This window comes from Lytechinus pictus, chromosome 12, assembly GCF_037042905.1.
Source record: "Lytechinus pictus isolate F3 Inbred chromosome 12, Lp3.0, whole genome shotgun sequence".
NCBI lineage: Eukaryota > Metazoa > Echinodermata > Echinoidea > Temnopleuroida > Toxopneustidae > Lytechinus > Lytechinus pictus.
In genome coordinates this window covers 13757324-13773786 of record NC_087256.1, presented here as the reverse complement: position 1 = coordinate 13773786, position 16463 = coordinate 13757324, and the positions used below count along the sequence as shown (strand labels likewise).

The 16463-nt window shown below is 37.0% G+C and overlaps 1 protein-coding gene and 1 non-coding gene across 2 annotated transcripts in view; one reads left to right on the top strand and one right to left on the bottom strand.

Moving 5' to 3' along the window:
* The window catches only part of LOC129272432 (kinetochore-associated protein 1-like), a 95712-nt gene extending 85914 nt beyond the window's left edge, over window positions 1-9798 (bottom strand). Inside the window, exons 1-3 of the mRNA XM_064107295.1 lie at window positions 9340-9798; window positions 3893-4019; window positions 2840-2955 (exon numbers count right to left, since the gene is read on the bottom strand). Coding sequence (XP_063963365.1) covers window positions 2840-2955; window positions 3893-4019; window positions 9340-9471 — 375 coding nt within the window. The 5' untranslated portion in view covers window positions 9472-9798. The remainder of the gene's footprint in view (window positions 1-2839; window positions 2956-3892; window positions 4020-9339) is intronic.
* A 1587-nt stretch (window positions 9799-11385) lies between these two features.
* TRNAK-CUU (transfer RNA lysine (anticodon CUU)) lies at window positions 11386-11458 on the top strand. Its single transcript has one exon. It is a non-coding gene; the product is annotated as a tRNA-Lys (tRNA).
* Window positions 11459-16463: the final 5005 nt, after the last annotated feature.

Sequence of the window (16463 nt, the reverse complement as noted above, 5' to 3'; positions counted from 1 at the left end):
AACTCACCACCTTTATATCTTCTGTTTTTTTAACAGAGTTGTAAGCGAGGAAGTAAAATGTACTAAGCTATTCTAATGTTCAAAAATAAAACTGCAAGAACTCTTTGGTAAACTTCTTACTGGCAAATGCAAAAAAATGTATTACACTGTACACTAAACCTGAGTATTAAAATTAACATGCAATATTTCTCTCTGCATTCAGGTTACAAGTTTATGAACTTCAAGAAGACTGGTGACCCAATAAGAAATTTCAGTTTGGAAGAGGATTCTGTCAATGTCACAAAGTAGATGGAGGTAGAATTGTGCCTCGCCATCAGGCCAGGAGTACAGGTCACCAGATTGACACTTCATGTACTGAAGATATACATTTTCACCTTGAACAGAGGCTACCTGTAGTTGAGAAAAATAGTATTTGGAAGTTTGACTATATTTTTTAAGCAATAAGCAAATATTTTTTTATATTATATCAAATCATTTACTTATTTATGTCTTGACATTTTCTCATTAAAGGGGGTGGATTACTAGGGACAATGAATCTGATCTGTTCTTGCAAAATACACAGGAACCTTCACTTTGTATTTTTTCATAGCAAATAGAACTCATCATTTCATAGTTCATAAATTAAATATAAAGTTACGTTTTATAGAAGGTTTTTGTATTTGTGTTGTTGTGTTCTACTTTGTTTTCACAATACAATTACTTGCCCATTACCTTTTCATAAATTATCTGTACTTCAATTTCATTTCTCAATGGATTAATTTAATCTAATTTTATTCTGCATTCTAATCAAGGGTGGTTACCGGTATCTAGACAATTCCATTTAGTTTTTTAAGACCATCCTATTTAATTTTCATCGCTGAAGTTTAATTGTTTAAGCAATTACATAATATATGTATGTTTTATTGGAATTAAATGAATTAATGGAATTCAAATCTGCAATTTACCTTCTGATACAGCAAATAAACTTTTGTGAAACAAACTTGATTGTGTCACATTTTCTTTTGTTCACTTGTACATGTTTTAAAAATCTCATTATATTGCAATAAAAAAAAATCACATTGAAAACAATCACACAGGCTTTTGCTTTCTGATAAAACGAACCCCCCCCCCCCTCTCCTTACAATTGAATATATAGAAATCAAAATACAAAATATTGAAAAAATATTGAGAGAAATAAAAAATGTGCTGAAAAGTATAACATTCAACAAGATGAAAAGTTTTGGGAAGGTTAGGCCTACAGCCAAGAATTACTAGTAATTGGATTATGGCCATGCTTCATCATACACAAAACACATGTACTATATGTAGGGGGTAGTAACAGAAAAATTATTTTGCCCCCCCCCCCTTCTTTCGGATTGGGATCAGCTGACAAGCAAAACAAAAAAATGGGGGGGGGGGGGCCTGCCTCCCCCGTGGCACTGCCACTGGTTCTAAACTCATTTTTTTGGGGAAATTCAAATTTGATCATCAGGTATTTGATACCCATATTATGTAGAATCAGTAGGAGCCAATTTAAACAAGGCGAGATTTTGTACCAAATTTGAGATGTCAGCATGATCATCGGTGATAGAGCAGTTTTTAGTATTCATTGGCCTATTGAAATAACATATTTCGGTGTTTAAAAAAATCAACTAAATTGCGATTGAATCATGTCAGCTAACATTCAAAACATGTTTGCACGGAATCACTAATAAAAACATTATTTCTTTGGGGCCATTTAGCAAATCTGGAACAAACACGGCGATGTCTCAATCACATATTTCACTTACACGAAAAGATACATGTGGGACTGTAGTAAAAGATTATGGAAAATTAGCGAGATTTTTCAAACTTAAAAACACTTTCTGCATGATAATATAGTTTCACATTTTTAAGATAAGGTTTAACTGATTTAAAAATACGAGTATCGGGATAAATCTCCGTACTTACGTCGCTTTGAAAGGGAAAACATCGTTGAGATCCAATCCACCGTTACACGGACATTGCGGGAAGATTCCCAATTGCAATGCTGCAAAACACCCGATATCATAGCCGTTCATGTGCACGTGGATTTCGGCTAACATCCCGTCCGTCTGATACAACGACGGTCTCTTCTCCGGTCTCTCCTTTTTACATACGCGATGAAATGTGATCCACCGTTACAAATTTGGCTCGGACATCGCCTAAAACATCGGCGACCCTCGATTAATTTACATGACATTAACATTGGTTTTCAAAGCTAATCTTTTGATGAAAAGTTGCTTACTGCCTGCCCTTTATTTCTGACACATAACTTTGGAAAGAATGATTTCTGACTTTTAGTTATTTACCACTTTACCGCCGTTACAGAAAAAAATAAACGCGGACATCGCATGTAACGGTGGTATGCGATGTTGTAGGAATGATTTATGCTATGAAGCCTCTTTTCATTTGCTATCCCATTACTGTTTTGTTATTAAACAAATGTTGCTTTATCAATCATGGCCATTTGAATTTGACTAAGTTTATCTTTTAATTAGATATCTTCAACTGAAAATGACAATTTTGGATGTCACACTTGGTGCCCCCAAAAAGAGTCTGGACATCATCATTTAAAGTCTCACCATCAAAAATACTTGAGGTTCAACATTTTTATTTCTGCATCAAGTAATTGCTTACATAACTGCCTTCCAACAAAACCACATTGCAACATCCAAACGCCAAACACATTTCCAGGATAAAGCCAACAATTCATAGGGAACACAAAAAAGTGCTGTTGCCCCAACCCCGTGGAATGACCCTACTACAAAAGAGAATCATTTTTCAAAGGTCAATCAACAACATTTGAACTCTGGCTCAAAGATTACAGGTCATACTCTACCTGTGACATGAGAATCCTATGCAATCCACAGTGATACACATGGACAGTCCCGTTCCTTTCAGCAATAATCAAGAATGGCAGATCGTCTACCCAATCTGCCAGTTCTACCACAGAGTCTGTAATTAAAACACACACACATACACATATTATAAGATCACTACACAAAACTAGAGTGTAGTTTGTTTTCTGTAATTCAGCAATGAAACAAAGGAAAAAATTTAACATATTTTTAATATACCAAAATTATCAAATGATCCACTGAAGAAAAGAGTTCTCACAATTTGATAGGCAAATACCCCATCAAAATTCAAATATAGATAGTTCTAATTTACCACTTTCCTGCTTCTTTTATTTACTTTGTATTATTACTCTTGTCCTTCTCTTGTCTTAATACCCTCTTTTTATATACTTATTCCTTTCTCTTCAACTCAATTTTTTTCATCTTTTTTTTCGTTTATCCGGAGATCCTCTCTTCCTCCTGGCCTCCTTCACCCTCATCATTCTCCCTCATTTTCTCCATCTTTCTTCTTTATCGTCTCTCCCTCCATGTTTAATGTTAATTCCGTCTAGAGGTAAAATGATTTTCAAACTCATAAACCATTTTGATACTTTGCCTCCAGATTAGATTTTTTAGAGTTAAACAGGAATTATGGTCATGTTCAATTCTCAGATAAATGCTAAATTAGTTTCTGTGGAAAACAGCTAAACTAATGTTCAATAGATTCTATAAAGTGTGCACATATCATAGCCATGTTTACCTTTTCCGGGTTTATAAGATCCATAACATCAATGGGTGATTTCAAGTCCGGTGTTGGCCTTGGTGTTGGTGTTGAAATTTGGATTGCTTCCCCTAGCTCTAAAACTTCTTCACAGTTTGTAAAATTTATCCAGATCACACTATTGACATCTCAACAACTAGTGAGTGACTTTTCGGGACCATCTTCATTTCATGTTTGGTGTTATAATTGTGTTAAAATTGATCTAACACCAACACCAAAAGGTCAGCACTGAACTTGAAATCACCCAATAATTTAACAATGTCAGTGAACTCACCAAAACTGAAGGCACCATTAAGGACCTGGCAGCCATCATTGAACAACGATACATTTTGATCTGCTGTAACACACATGCTAGACTGAGATTGAGAACTGGATGCTGTGACATGAGGAAGCTTGTTGACCTGGAATGAAAGTACAAAACAAAAATGGATAAAATAGGGTGTGAATGTTCACTCCGGAAATAAGTAGGGATATAATCATATGTACAGCCTGAGAAAAGTTAGAAAACTGATTAATCAAACAAAAAATGAGAAATAAATACCAATGAGCTAACCTCCCATTGTACAAAAATATAAAGTAATCATGTCTCGATCGACCATTTTTTTTTCTGTTCTGTTTCTGTCCTGCAGCTTGTATTGATCTCTCGCTCCACAGACAGAAAGCTTTTTAATTTGTATGCAATGAATTCTTACTTTAGACAGGCCTTGTTATATATTGGGAGGGCACACCGCCACATTAATTATCGGTTTCAGCCTGGCTGTAAGGTACAACCATATCTGATTTTTTTTTATTCAAACAGAACGAAAACAAAAAACCAAAGTGTATTTGGAAGATTTTTATCTTTTCAACATGTAAATTGAATAGGGCCTAGATCTAGTTCTTTATTAACCCCTGTTCGGCAATTGGCTCAAATTTTACAATTTTCTGTAGAACAGAGTCAGATGAAGACCAACATGACCAAGCTTCAGACTATGTATAACTATAAAGGAGGTGCCCATGTCTGCGAACATGAAAATTTAAAGATTAAACACGAATTTTTGTTGATAAAGTTCATTATATTCTTGTATTAAAGGACAAGTCCACCCCAACAAAATGTTGATATGAATAAAAAGAGAAAAATCAAACAAGCATAATGCTGAAAATTTCATCAAAATCAGATGTAAAATAAGAAAGTAATGACATTTTCAAGTTTTGCTTAATTAAAAAAAACAGTTATATTCACATCCTGGTCAGTATGCAAATGAGGGGACTGATGACGTCCCCCACTGACTATTTCTTTTGTATTTTGAAATATCAAATATTCTTATTTGCTCCTCATTATCCTGTGGAACAGAGTTTTCTCCTCACTGAACATGTGGAATTACTATTGTTTTAGCATTTTATGGTTCAGTCAAGTTGGTCCTTATTGTCAAATCTGTGAAAAAAGAAATATTGTATAATTCAAACAATAAAAAACAAAAGAAATAGTGAGTGAGGGACATCACCTCTCTCATTTGTATATCACTGTGCTGTGCATATAACTGTTTTGTGAAAATTAAGTGAAACTTTAAAATGTCATAACTTTTTTATTTTACATCCGATTATGATATTTTCAGCATTATGCTTTTTGATTTTTCTCTTTTGATTCAAATCAACATTTTTTGGGTGTGAACGTGACCTCTAAGTGTGCCAAAAATCTCATAAAATTTGGTAGCAATGTGTGATTTTCTTGGAAAAAACATTGGGAGAGTCATTTTCAGAATGAACGATAAAATGGCGCCCCATGTTGGCCCACCCAAACCCGATAACTTTACACACGATTCAGGAATTTTGATGAGAAAGGCTGTATTTCGAGGCCGTTACATGAAATGCCCAAATTCATTGTTTTTTCGCCATTTTGAGTCAGATTTGTTTTATGAATATCTGTCTACCTTTATGTATTGTATGTGTAAAGTTTGTGTTCACTGCATATAAACCCTAAAAAAAGTTCTGAAATCTGAGTTTGGCCATTAATTTCTCCAAACTCCAAATTTTACACAATGCATATCTGATATCATTCAAAAGATGATACCATGCTTGTTATGATCATGCCATTACGAAAAGAGCAGGATTCATAGGTGTTGGATGAGGTCTGAATTGAAAAGCTGCAAAATGAGTAGAAATGGTCATGAAGGGTTTGTCTGTGTCAATAAGGATGAAAATCCATTAAAATCAAGCCCCTGCTTCTTCATTTCATGCGCGTAGCTGGGGGGGGGGGGGCAGTCACCCCCCTAAAAAAAAAATGAAAAAAAAAAAGAAGGGAAAAAGAGAGGAAAAAAGGAAAAGCGAAGGGAGGAAAGGGAAGAAAGGTAGCTTTGTGGGATTTTTTGTTTTTTCTTTATTTTTTTCTAAAAAGAGAAACTCCTTCACTCTTGCTCTAAATTTATATATATGAATTTTGCTTCCGCGCTGTGCACGGTTAAATGGCAATATTGCAGTTCTCCTTTGTTTCCCTAACCCTTTCTCTAACCCTGTTTTTCCACCTCAGCTACATGTATACGTGTTTCTTGCCAGTTAAAGTTCAAATGTATACATTAGGGCATGGAATTAGAGTAAGGTTAGGCCGAAGTATATGAAGTTATCTTCTTTTTTTTATTGATCTGGTCGGGTCGACTCCAGGCAGGTAAAATCTTTATATCAATTTCTGCCGTCATCTCCATATAGGCAACCTCTCCCGCTTTCATCTCATTACTAAACCATAATTTGGGGGCAAACAGCAGGAAGGTATAAAATTTGTGTCATATTAAATAAAAAAAGTACAATATTTTTATCAAATTCTATTAAACTTCATATCATTTCCCTGCACATTCATCTCCTGTCCTGTTTTGCGCCCTCATTTTGAAATTTTGAATGACACTTAAGTTTCTTTATCATTCACATTAAAATAAAGCGCTTCAGGATAAGTCAAAGAAATTATACATTATCCTTTTTTATATAATTTCAATAAATCAAAGTTTCAAATTTTGGGCACTATTTTCCTTGCAATGAAGTTCAATAATCCAAGAAAATCAATTGAATTATAGCCGATGGGGTATTAGAGATATCTGCATTTGATGAAACGTCTGCCCTTTGAAATGTCAGTTTCATTGCTCTGCGCGGGGAGGAATATCTTCCTCCCGGCATATACCCTTCTTCACCTCTGAATTGCGAGTTAAAGATATGCACTGTCGCTAAATTGTTTGTAATCAAATGATCTTTCCAAGGGAAGCATTCAATATAACTTAGAAAATACCCTTATCTCGAGACCCTTTTCTTTAGAAAAAACTTGATAAAACGCTTTAGCTTCCACGCGGTAATTATTATTTTAATTTCCTCCATTTTATCTCTTTTTCATTCACTTTTGAAAACAAGATTCAAAATCGCAATATAGTCAACTTAATTGGAGTTGATACAGGTACTAGAGACAAGAGAGACGGCTCCTTTTCATTTGAATTCATGAAACACCGAAAGCTTCACGTGGGAAACTCCCCCTCCCTGCACCCACCCCCTAGGGAGCGCGCTTCGCACGCTCTGTAAGAGTTAGCACACTTCGCGTGCATTTACCGCCCCCTCCAAAATGAAATCCTGGCTACGCGGTTGCTTCATTTTTATGTTTTGTTGTGGTTTATGTAGTGTTGGTTCTGTGAGATATGGTTCGAGTTGTTGTTTGAAATACCCATTCATGTCTGTTTGTTATGCATTTGCTTGTGCAGAGGTGTGTTTAATTCCATGTTAATGTTGATGTTAAGGTGCATGAAAACCATTACTATGGTTCAATAGTCATAAGATTGTATCATGTAGACTAGATCTACATTTTACCTAACCCAGGGAGCTCCGGCCCGCGAAAGCCCAGGAGTCGACCGTACAAAACGAGGGAGACACGGGAATGGGGTAGATTGGGGTCTCAATAGTCTCAATCGGCCATTTTGTTTTGAATTTTGAAAGGAGAGGTATCGCGACTTTTCGTTTTTTTGAGGTTCCAGTCTGTGCCTTGATGTCAGGATTTGTGTGCCACGATCAGTAGAGGCGCATGGCCAATATGGGAGACTCTCTCCAATAGGGGAGACAATCTCCCACATTGGAGACTTGCTTTGCAAAAGGACAAAAGAAACAACACCAACAAAAGTTTAATTTTTTCCACCCAAAATTTTGTCTCACTAAGGTCAGAAGCCCATTTGTTTTGTGTGTGATTGACAACAAAATTCTTTATCAACCTTTATTACTTTATTACCGGATCTACTGGAAAAATGCAATTACTTATGCAGTCGTGTTTCCAGGTCTATCACTGTTGCTATCTCCATCTAACTATTAAAATAACGTGTGCCTGTGTGCTGTGCCAGAGTTACTATTCCCAAGGGTGAGTATATTGCACTGCAGACCAAAACTTGTCTAACTGTGACTTGAATCTGTTCAACGTTGATGTAGTAACTATCTCTGCCGGCAAGGAGTTCCAGTCATTTACAACTCTGGCACTGAAAGTATTTTTTCTAACATCCAGTCTGCTTCTCTTCACATACAATTTGCATAGATGTCCACGTGTTGTCTGAGTTGATGCAGATGTAAAGAACATCTCCTTGTTCAAATCATCAATGCCATTGATGATCTTGTACGTCTGTATCATATCCCCTCTTCGCATTCTGTACTGAATGGAAGGTAACTTCAAGGAACGAAGCCTTCTACTGTAGTCTTGATCTTTCAATGATGGCACCAACTTGGTCGCACGTCGCTGAACTTTTTCAATGGCTTTAAGGTCACAGACATACCTTGGGTGCCAAATAGCATTTCCATACTCAAGAATAGGTCTCACCAATGCTTTGTACAATTTAACAATGGTATCTTTATCTCTATAAATGAAAGTACGCCTGATCAGAGCAAGTACACGGTTGGCTTTCAGTACGGCACTTGCAACATGGGAGTGGAACTTCAAGTCAGAGTCAATGATAACAATCAAAATAAAAGTAGACGGTGAATTTTTAAAGTAGACGGTGAAAAGGGGTAATTTTTTATGAGGAATCTGCTTATCACAATTGCAGCCAAGGTAATCCTTTTGCAGCAAATGTAAACAAAGGAAATTGGACTCCAAAACTGGAGACTCTCTCTGAAATTGGATACCCAAATTCTTTACAAAAGTCTCTGATATTGGAGATAATCTCCCACATTGGAGACAGTCTCCAATATTGGCCGTGCGCCTCTACTGACGATAGACCTTCATAACGTAGTAAGTGCATAATTTCTGTTTCTTAAGATTACTATTGAGACCCCAATCTACCCCAGTTCTCCATGGTCAACTCCTGGGCTCCGGCCCGCTTTGCTGGCAGGAGCTCCCTGGGTTACATTTTACCTAACCCAGGGAAAAGTTAGACCTCCATGTCGCGTTCGTTCTCGGTATATCGATCGGCCACTTTGTTTTCATTTCAATTTGAAAGGAGAACAAACGCGTTCCGTTTTTTTTCTCGTTTTTTTGTGGGTCCAGTTTGTGCCTCGATGTCAGGACCTTCATCCATATAATCGAGGTAAGTGCCATAATTTATTTTTCCTCTTTTATTTGGCCTTTTGGGTGCTTATTGCGACCCCATTCTTCATGTTCTTGTCTACCCCATTTTGGAGAGTATCCTCTGCCTAATTACACGGATGAGTCCTGGGCTCCGGCCCGCGAGGCCGGAGCTCCCTGGATTACATTTAACCCTATCATGCCCACCAAAGCATTGACCCTATCATGCCTACCATTTCTTGATTGGAATTTGAAATTGTAGCCAAAGTCTGCACTTGAAACAGAGCCGTCCCCGATTCTTGACGAGTTCCAAAATTAGCAGTTTCTTCGCCACCAAAATCTAGGGCAATCACGTTCCAACTCATTGTTAATTCGTTGAAAAATTCAAAATCAACAAAAATCAATCACTCGATTCAAAGGCTTCTTAGTTCTTGACTGTTCCACTTAACACCGAAGATTAATAAACAAGTCAGGTCGAAGCGATTGGTCGTGGGCCGGGCATCAACTGCAGTTCGGCCGTGGTCGACGAGAATGCAGCGGACCCAGATCCAGCACCGCGCCGGAGGTTCGGCTGAGCTAGCTGTGTGAACGACCCAACGTCTCGGTAATCTTGTTGATAGTTGCAAATTTCCCGCGGGGCGAGATTGTCTTTAAGTTTTATCCGTAGGATGGTAAAGGGCAGATCGAGTGACAACTTGATTGATGAATCATTCATGAGCAATTATCTCCATTACATGAAATAGTCTATGCATTATAACCTTACATACTCGTAACTGTTTGTTGGAGTTATTTATTTGTTCTTTATTTCAACATTTAATGCCTATCTACATCTTACATTTGCCCAACTCAAGTATTTTAGTTAAATTGGTCACCTTAGAATCGGTCCATCGTTCTGATTTTCTGGAAAACATTTAATTTTTCCTATATTCAAATGTGATGCGACTTGAATGTAAAGACTAGTAAAATTTCTTTCTCACGTTTCTCTACAATTTTCGATAGCGAATGAGCCAATCAAAGCTATCAGCTCTATCGAGAATTATGGAAAAGTAACCAATGGAACGACAGAATTCTATCGAAATTCTGTGATCTAATACTTTAGGCTTGCATGATTATTGTAATGAAAAAAAAAAGAGTACTTATATCCCGACTAATATTTAGGGGGTGATACGCCCTGACGATAATAATGTTAATAAAACTTAAAGGTCAAGTCCACCTCAGAAAAATGTTATTTGAATCAACAGAGAAAAATCAGACAAGTAGAAAGCTGAAAATTTCATCAAAATCGTTTGTAAAATAAGAAAGAAATTACATTTTAAAGTTTCGCTTATTTTTCTCAAATTAGTTATATGCACAATTTAGTCACATGCAAATGAGAGAATCGGTGATGTCCCTCACTCACTATTTCTTTTGTTTTTTATTGTTTGAATTAGACAATATTTCAGTTTTTATAGACTATGTGACAATAAGGACCACTTTTATGATATCACAAGTGATTTCACATAATGGGGTGATGATGTTTTAATGTCAGGAACTTTTTAATGAGGTAAGAAAAAAGGGAAAGGAAAAGAAACTATAGAAAAAGAGGGAAAGGAAAAGCGAAAGAAAGGAAATTAATAGGGAAAAGGGAGGAAAGAAAAACATGTGAGAAAGAAAGGTCATCCCCAGGGGCCGTGGAACCGCTGCCGCACCCTGCCGCATACCCTCATGCTCGCTTGTGCTATAATTAAAAAAAATCCTGTTTACATCACATCATAATGTGACCGGGTTTTTGAGGGCTCTTGTCCTTCGCAGGGGCCGCGGAACGGTTTTCAAAGTGGGGGAGGGGGGGCTGAGGTAAAAGTGGGGAGGGGTGACCATGCAAATATCACGTTTTTGTACGCGGTTTTGGGGGGGAAAAATGTGGGGATGGGGCTGAAGCCCCTCCCAGCCCCCTGCTTCATGGCCACCGACCCGCCTGACTTTCGATTCGTATTGCGCGACAACGATCCGCTGAACTCACTGATATGATCTGAGCGGCTAACCACCATAGAGATATGTAATACATCTCTATGCTAACTATTATGTCGATAGTATCCTCTTGTTCTATTGGTCAATTCTCGATAATTTTCGATAGAAATATCCTGTGTTGATTGGCTAAAGCTCTACGTGAATTTGTGAGTCCGATGGGTCTTTGTATAGCGCAATACATTCTTTCATAAATTTTGCGCTTCCGTATACGAAAAAAAGAAGTTCCATTATTATGCTATATAGTTATACTCTAAACCTACGATGGTGTAACAGCCCGGCTAGCTCAGTCGGTAGAGCATGAGACTCTTAATCTCAGGGTCGTGGGTTCGAGCCCCACGTTGGGCGAACTTTTTTTTTTTTTTTTGGCTTGGCTTTTCAAGTCTCTTCAAGTCCTCTTACGATACATGAATCTACACACTTCATATAATCCACTTCTGTCGAGACTACAAGACAAAGCTTCTGAGAGAAAGATGAATGTAAAAAGGTGAAAAATATTTTTCAGAAAAGCCTAATTTGGGTACCGTGGGGGAGGGAATGGGCTTGTATGGGCTAGATAATATAATTTTCAAGGCATTTTATGTTACATTAATAGTTAATTGTAATTCTTCTCACTTCCTCTAAATAAAACTTAGTCATTTGAATTTCATTATTCTGACAGTATGTCCCCATCCATTAAGACTATATACCTACCAAATCTCTGACAGAATCAATTTCAAACTAATGTTTTCATGTTAAATACAACTCCCTTAGAACCACTGAAGAAATACAGGAAGGATAGACTAAGAGCTCATTGACGAAAACAAGATCGGTTAAAAAAAAAAGAGGAATGATCAGTCTAAGAAAGGAAGCACACTGACAATGGAAAAGACAAAACAGAAATTTCAAAGTATAATGCAGTTGAATGTTTATTGTGACAATACGTTTCAATTACATTTTCATAACTTTCATGTATCTTTTACGCTCAGAAGCAAACAATGTATAGATGCCCCACATAAGCAGAAACCAACAGCACATCCTCTGCTGTGATTAACAAGCATACAATTATAATCAAATTAATTTAAAAAAATCATACTTTATCATCATCTGAGATTACTTTTCATAATTGGTTTCAGTGGAAAAAGAAAAAAATATATATATTGTCCTTCATTTTGGCCAAATTATGGGGTAACAAATAAAACATACATGAAATAGGGGATTATCCTGTCTAATTTTGAGATGAAATTCTAAGAATAAATGTAAAAAAAAGAAAAAAAGGTAAACTTGCAATGTGAATCGAATATCACCATTTTCTGACATCAGTATGGGATATGGTGTAGGCAACACGAATAGAAGAGGCTGGAGACACTCTGAATATAACGCATATATGGACCTACTTCAAGCAGGGGGGTGTTTCACAAAGATTTAAGTATAACTTAGAGTAGCACTTAAATATCGAGGTGCGTATACAGTATGAAAGGCTTGGCCGCATTGGTCAGATTGTGTCATGAGGACACGCACTACGGCGTATCTTCAATAAGATTGCGCGTTGCATATCATGTACGCGTCAACATTTAAGTGCGACTTAAGTCATACTTAAATCTTTGTGAAAAAAAGGAAGCACCCAATGGAAAAGACAAAACAGAAATTTCAAAGTAGTATTCATGGTACCAAGCGTGTGGTGGGAAGATATATCGAACATTGTATATTGTAAAAATTACAATTTGATTTTATAGTGTTTTTTTTTTCACTTTTTTAAATTTTCAAACAATCCTGAAGTATATTAGCTATCCACTGCTTCATTTCATCCTTAGCTAATGACGTCTATCCATTAAATCTACTTTGCGGCAATAAACCACTCATAACAGAAATAGCTTTGACTTCTAAGTAGATTATTTTACATATGCATGTATAAAAAATGTTGAAAATAAACAAATTTGACAGTTTTCTCATAAACATTTACAAATGATGATATTAAATTTATAAGATATCAATAATACAGGAAATTCAACATTAATTGTATAAAAAGAAATAACAAGGCCTTGCATTCAACTACATCAAAACATTATAACAAAAAATAAATTATGCAGATCATATGGACACAAAAATATTTTTACAAATATGATTATTTTTATAGACACATGGAAGAGTACAAGAGCAATTACATTGTCACTTAGAATAATAAATCAGTCTAATTCGGTCAGGGATATGCTCCGCCTGCTGCCTCCCGTAGCTCATATGAAAAAAAAAAAAGCCAGAGAATCCCAGAATATTCCTAGCCAATCGCCAGCCACTCCCAGCGATTGCCAGAAATTCCCAGCCAATTGGAATCCTGCAGGGGGTGGGGGTGCGCATGCTCACAACAGTGAAATTGGCCAACGTAGAGTGCGCGTTTGCTACTTTTCAGCAGTAGGGCCTATCTAGGTCTGCACGGTATAGGGGTGGCTACGGGCAGCCCCAGCGGCATGCATCTCCCCCTCAAAAAAAAAATATTATGGCATTGGAACTCCACACATTTGTTTGCAGTCTGAGCACCGAAGATTTCCTTTTAGATTTTTAAAGGGGAATTACCCAGGCAAGGACAAGGGCCAAAAATCTCCAAATGGCAAGGTGTTCCAAGAGTGGGTCAAGGAGGTAGACCCGGGAGGTAGACTGCAGGCTTGGAGTTACTTAGACTACCTCCCCCCCCCCCCCCCCCCCCCCCGGCAGCAAGTGGGGAGAAAAAGAAAAGGAAAAAAAGACAGGAAGATGAAAGTTTAAACAAATTGAAAAACAAAAGTAGGTCTCTATAGAGATCTAATAAATAAAGTAATGTGATTTTTTTTTATTTGAGATGTATTGTTAGTTACTTTAATAGCATTAACAAGTTAGATCTCACTGTTAATTGTTGTCTTGAAGATCTACCTATATGGATTAAATGGCCATAGGGATAGGGTTGGTCTTGTCTTTTGGTCTACTATGGTACTACCATTAAATGAATACCCTATCACTGCCATCATTTGGTGTACAATGTATCAACGGTTGGTCCATTATAGTCTATAAGTGATTTAGCCTAACTGTTAGATCTAATGTAGCCCCTCTCATGGTGCCACATAGAGAGGTATCAATTATTAAAATGAGAAGAGATTAGTTCATTTTAATATTGTATAAGTTCATATTGGTATTGTAATGTATCCCCATGCACAGAGTGTTCATGGAGAGAGAAAGGGAGAGTCTAAGTTTTATGATCCTAGCTTGTACATAGAGAGTTGACCAGTGGTCATCCAATACTGGGTATACCTTGCTGTCCAGTGACGATTGATAATGATGCTTATATGTAGGAGTATTTTGGGGAAAACTTTGTAGACTCAGTCTTCCATTTCGGTTGTAAACCCTTATAGGGTTGAGCTTTTGATGAATAGTTATCACCTATAATTAAAGACATCAACTTTTTATTGTTGATGTTATGTAAAACTTTGCCTGTCATTCTGTTTACAGCTTCTTCTTTGTTTTAGGGATGACTGCGGATGAAGAACTATTAACAGTTATACCAAGGAGGTGATATCTCCCTGGTTATACACATACCCCCCCGCCATAAAAAAAAATATTATTCTGAAATTATCATGTCTGCAACTTCTGGAAGCATCTTCCTAATGTTTACTTGTAAAGTTTACTTTTATACTGTACAGGCGCGTATGCAGGAGGGGGGGGGGTTACAGCGGTTCAACCCCCCCTCAGATTTTTCTGAAATTTTTTTTGCTTTTCAAATTTTTTGGGTACGAAAAGACCTCAATCTTCTGATGAAAACCTTTTTTTGTGTGTGTGTTTGTCAAATATTCATCAAGTGAAAACCCTTTTTTTTGGGGGGGGGGGCATGTCAAATTTTTATTCAGCTCGAACCACCCTTTCAAATATCCTACTGATACTGTACATCTTATCGTGGGTATTTGATGATCACATCTTGCTAGATATTTGAATTTCATATTTTAATTAAATCATCAGCCTAGCTACAGTTGATGAATTTAATTTTCATGCAGATTGTACATGGTCCATGGAGAGGCAGCCGGTTCCTCGGGTGAAAAGCAGGTTGCAGAATGCATATGCCTCCGTCTATTGAAAGAGTTTGGGGAAAATCAAAATCGCCCTACTAACAGAAGGAAGGGGCCATAAGCTGGGCCTCCCTCAGGCCATTGTGCAAGCCTACTCTCACATCCAACTGGTGAGAGATGGTAATCACGTTATGGAACACAGAAACCTAGTGTCAGCTAACTTCAAGGCATAAAAGTTCTAAAGAAGTATGACTCACACTTCCAGCCACAGTCACTTGCAAAGAGGATCACCACACCCCTTATAACAGAGAAAGTTTGATAGACAGTTACCTGTAGACCAATCAGATCAAGTTTAGATCACTTCCACCTTAAATTGTTACACCCCCAAAACTAATGATATAAAGACTTTTTGATAATTAGAGATATATAATACTAGACCCACACTCATCCATATAGACTGACTTCAAGACTTAGACATCCATCCAATATTATCTTAACTTCACAATCTCAATCTTATACTTCGAAATTATTATATTCATCATCTGTTATTATCTAAATCTTCATTGATATCTTCATGTACTTCGAATTGTAAACTGTAGCTGATAATTGATTATTAAATACCCAGTGATTTTGAACTGTATAACTTTCTCCAAAGTTTCTTCATTACGATTCCCTTCTAAATTATAATTACCGATCCCAACACGACACTAGCAGGTATATTGTTAACCATCACTGCCAAGACTGAGGCAAAGTGGATGAAACAACGTCAAGAGTGAATCATACCATGCATCCACATTGCTGCAGGGATCAAACTTTGAGTCCAATCTATTCGCAGAAATGTGCGAACTGCTTGGAATAAACAAGACTAGAATAACACCACACAATCCCAAGTCAGATAGCATGATTGAGCGGTTTAATAGGGCCCTCATCAATATGGTCGCCATCTTACTGGAGGATGATACTACTCAAAAGACATGAATCAACAGGTGAAACTCCCAACATGCTCTCATTGTTAATGATAGAAAGTTTTCTTTAGAAGGTCCGTAGAATGGTCGGATGACCGAGAGTTTATGATGATAAATTCATTGTTTTTTATGAGCCCAACGTTGTAAGTAGACAATTATGAAGTTATTCCCTTAATAATATGTTGTATGATGATAGGTGATAAGATTTATTAATTATGTTGATGTTAAAGGGTGAAAAATTGATGAGAAAGAAATGAATCGAGAGAAGTTTTGTTGCACGAGTAATACATTTTAGCATTGCATAGCCATAGGGCCGTCACGTGCAAATTTAGTGACCGGAATTAGTCACGTCTTTTTGGGTGTCTACAAAACGAAGACCTA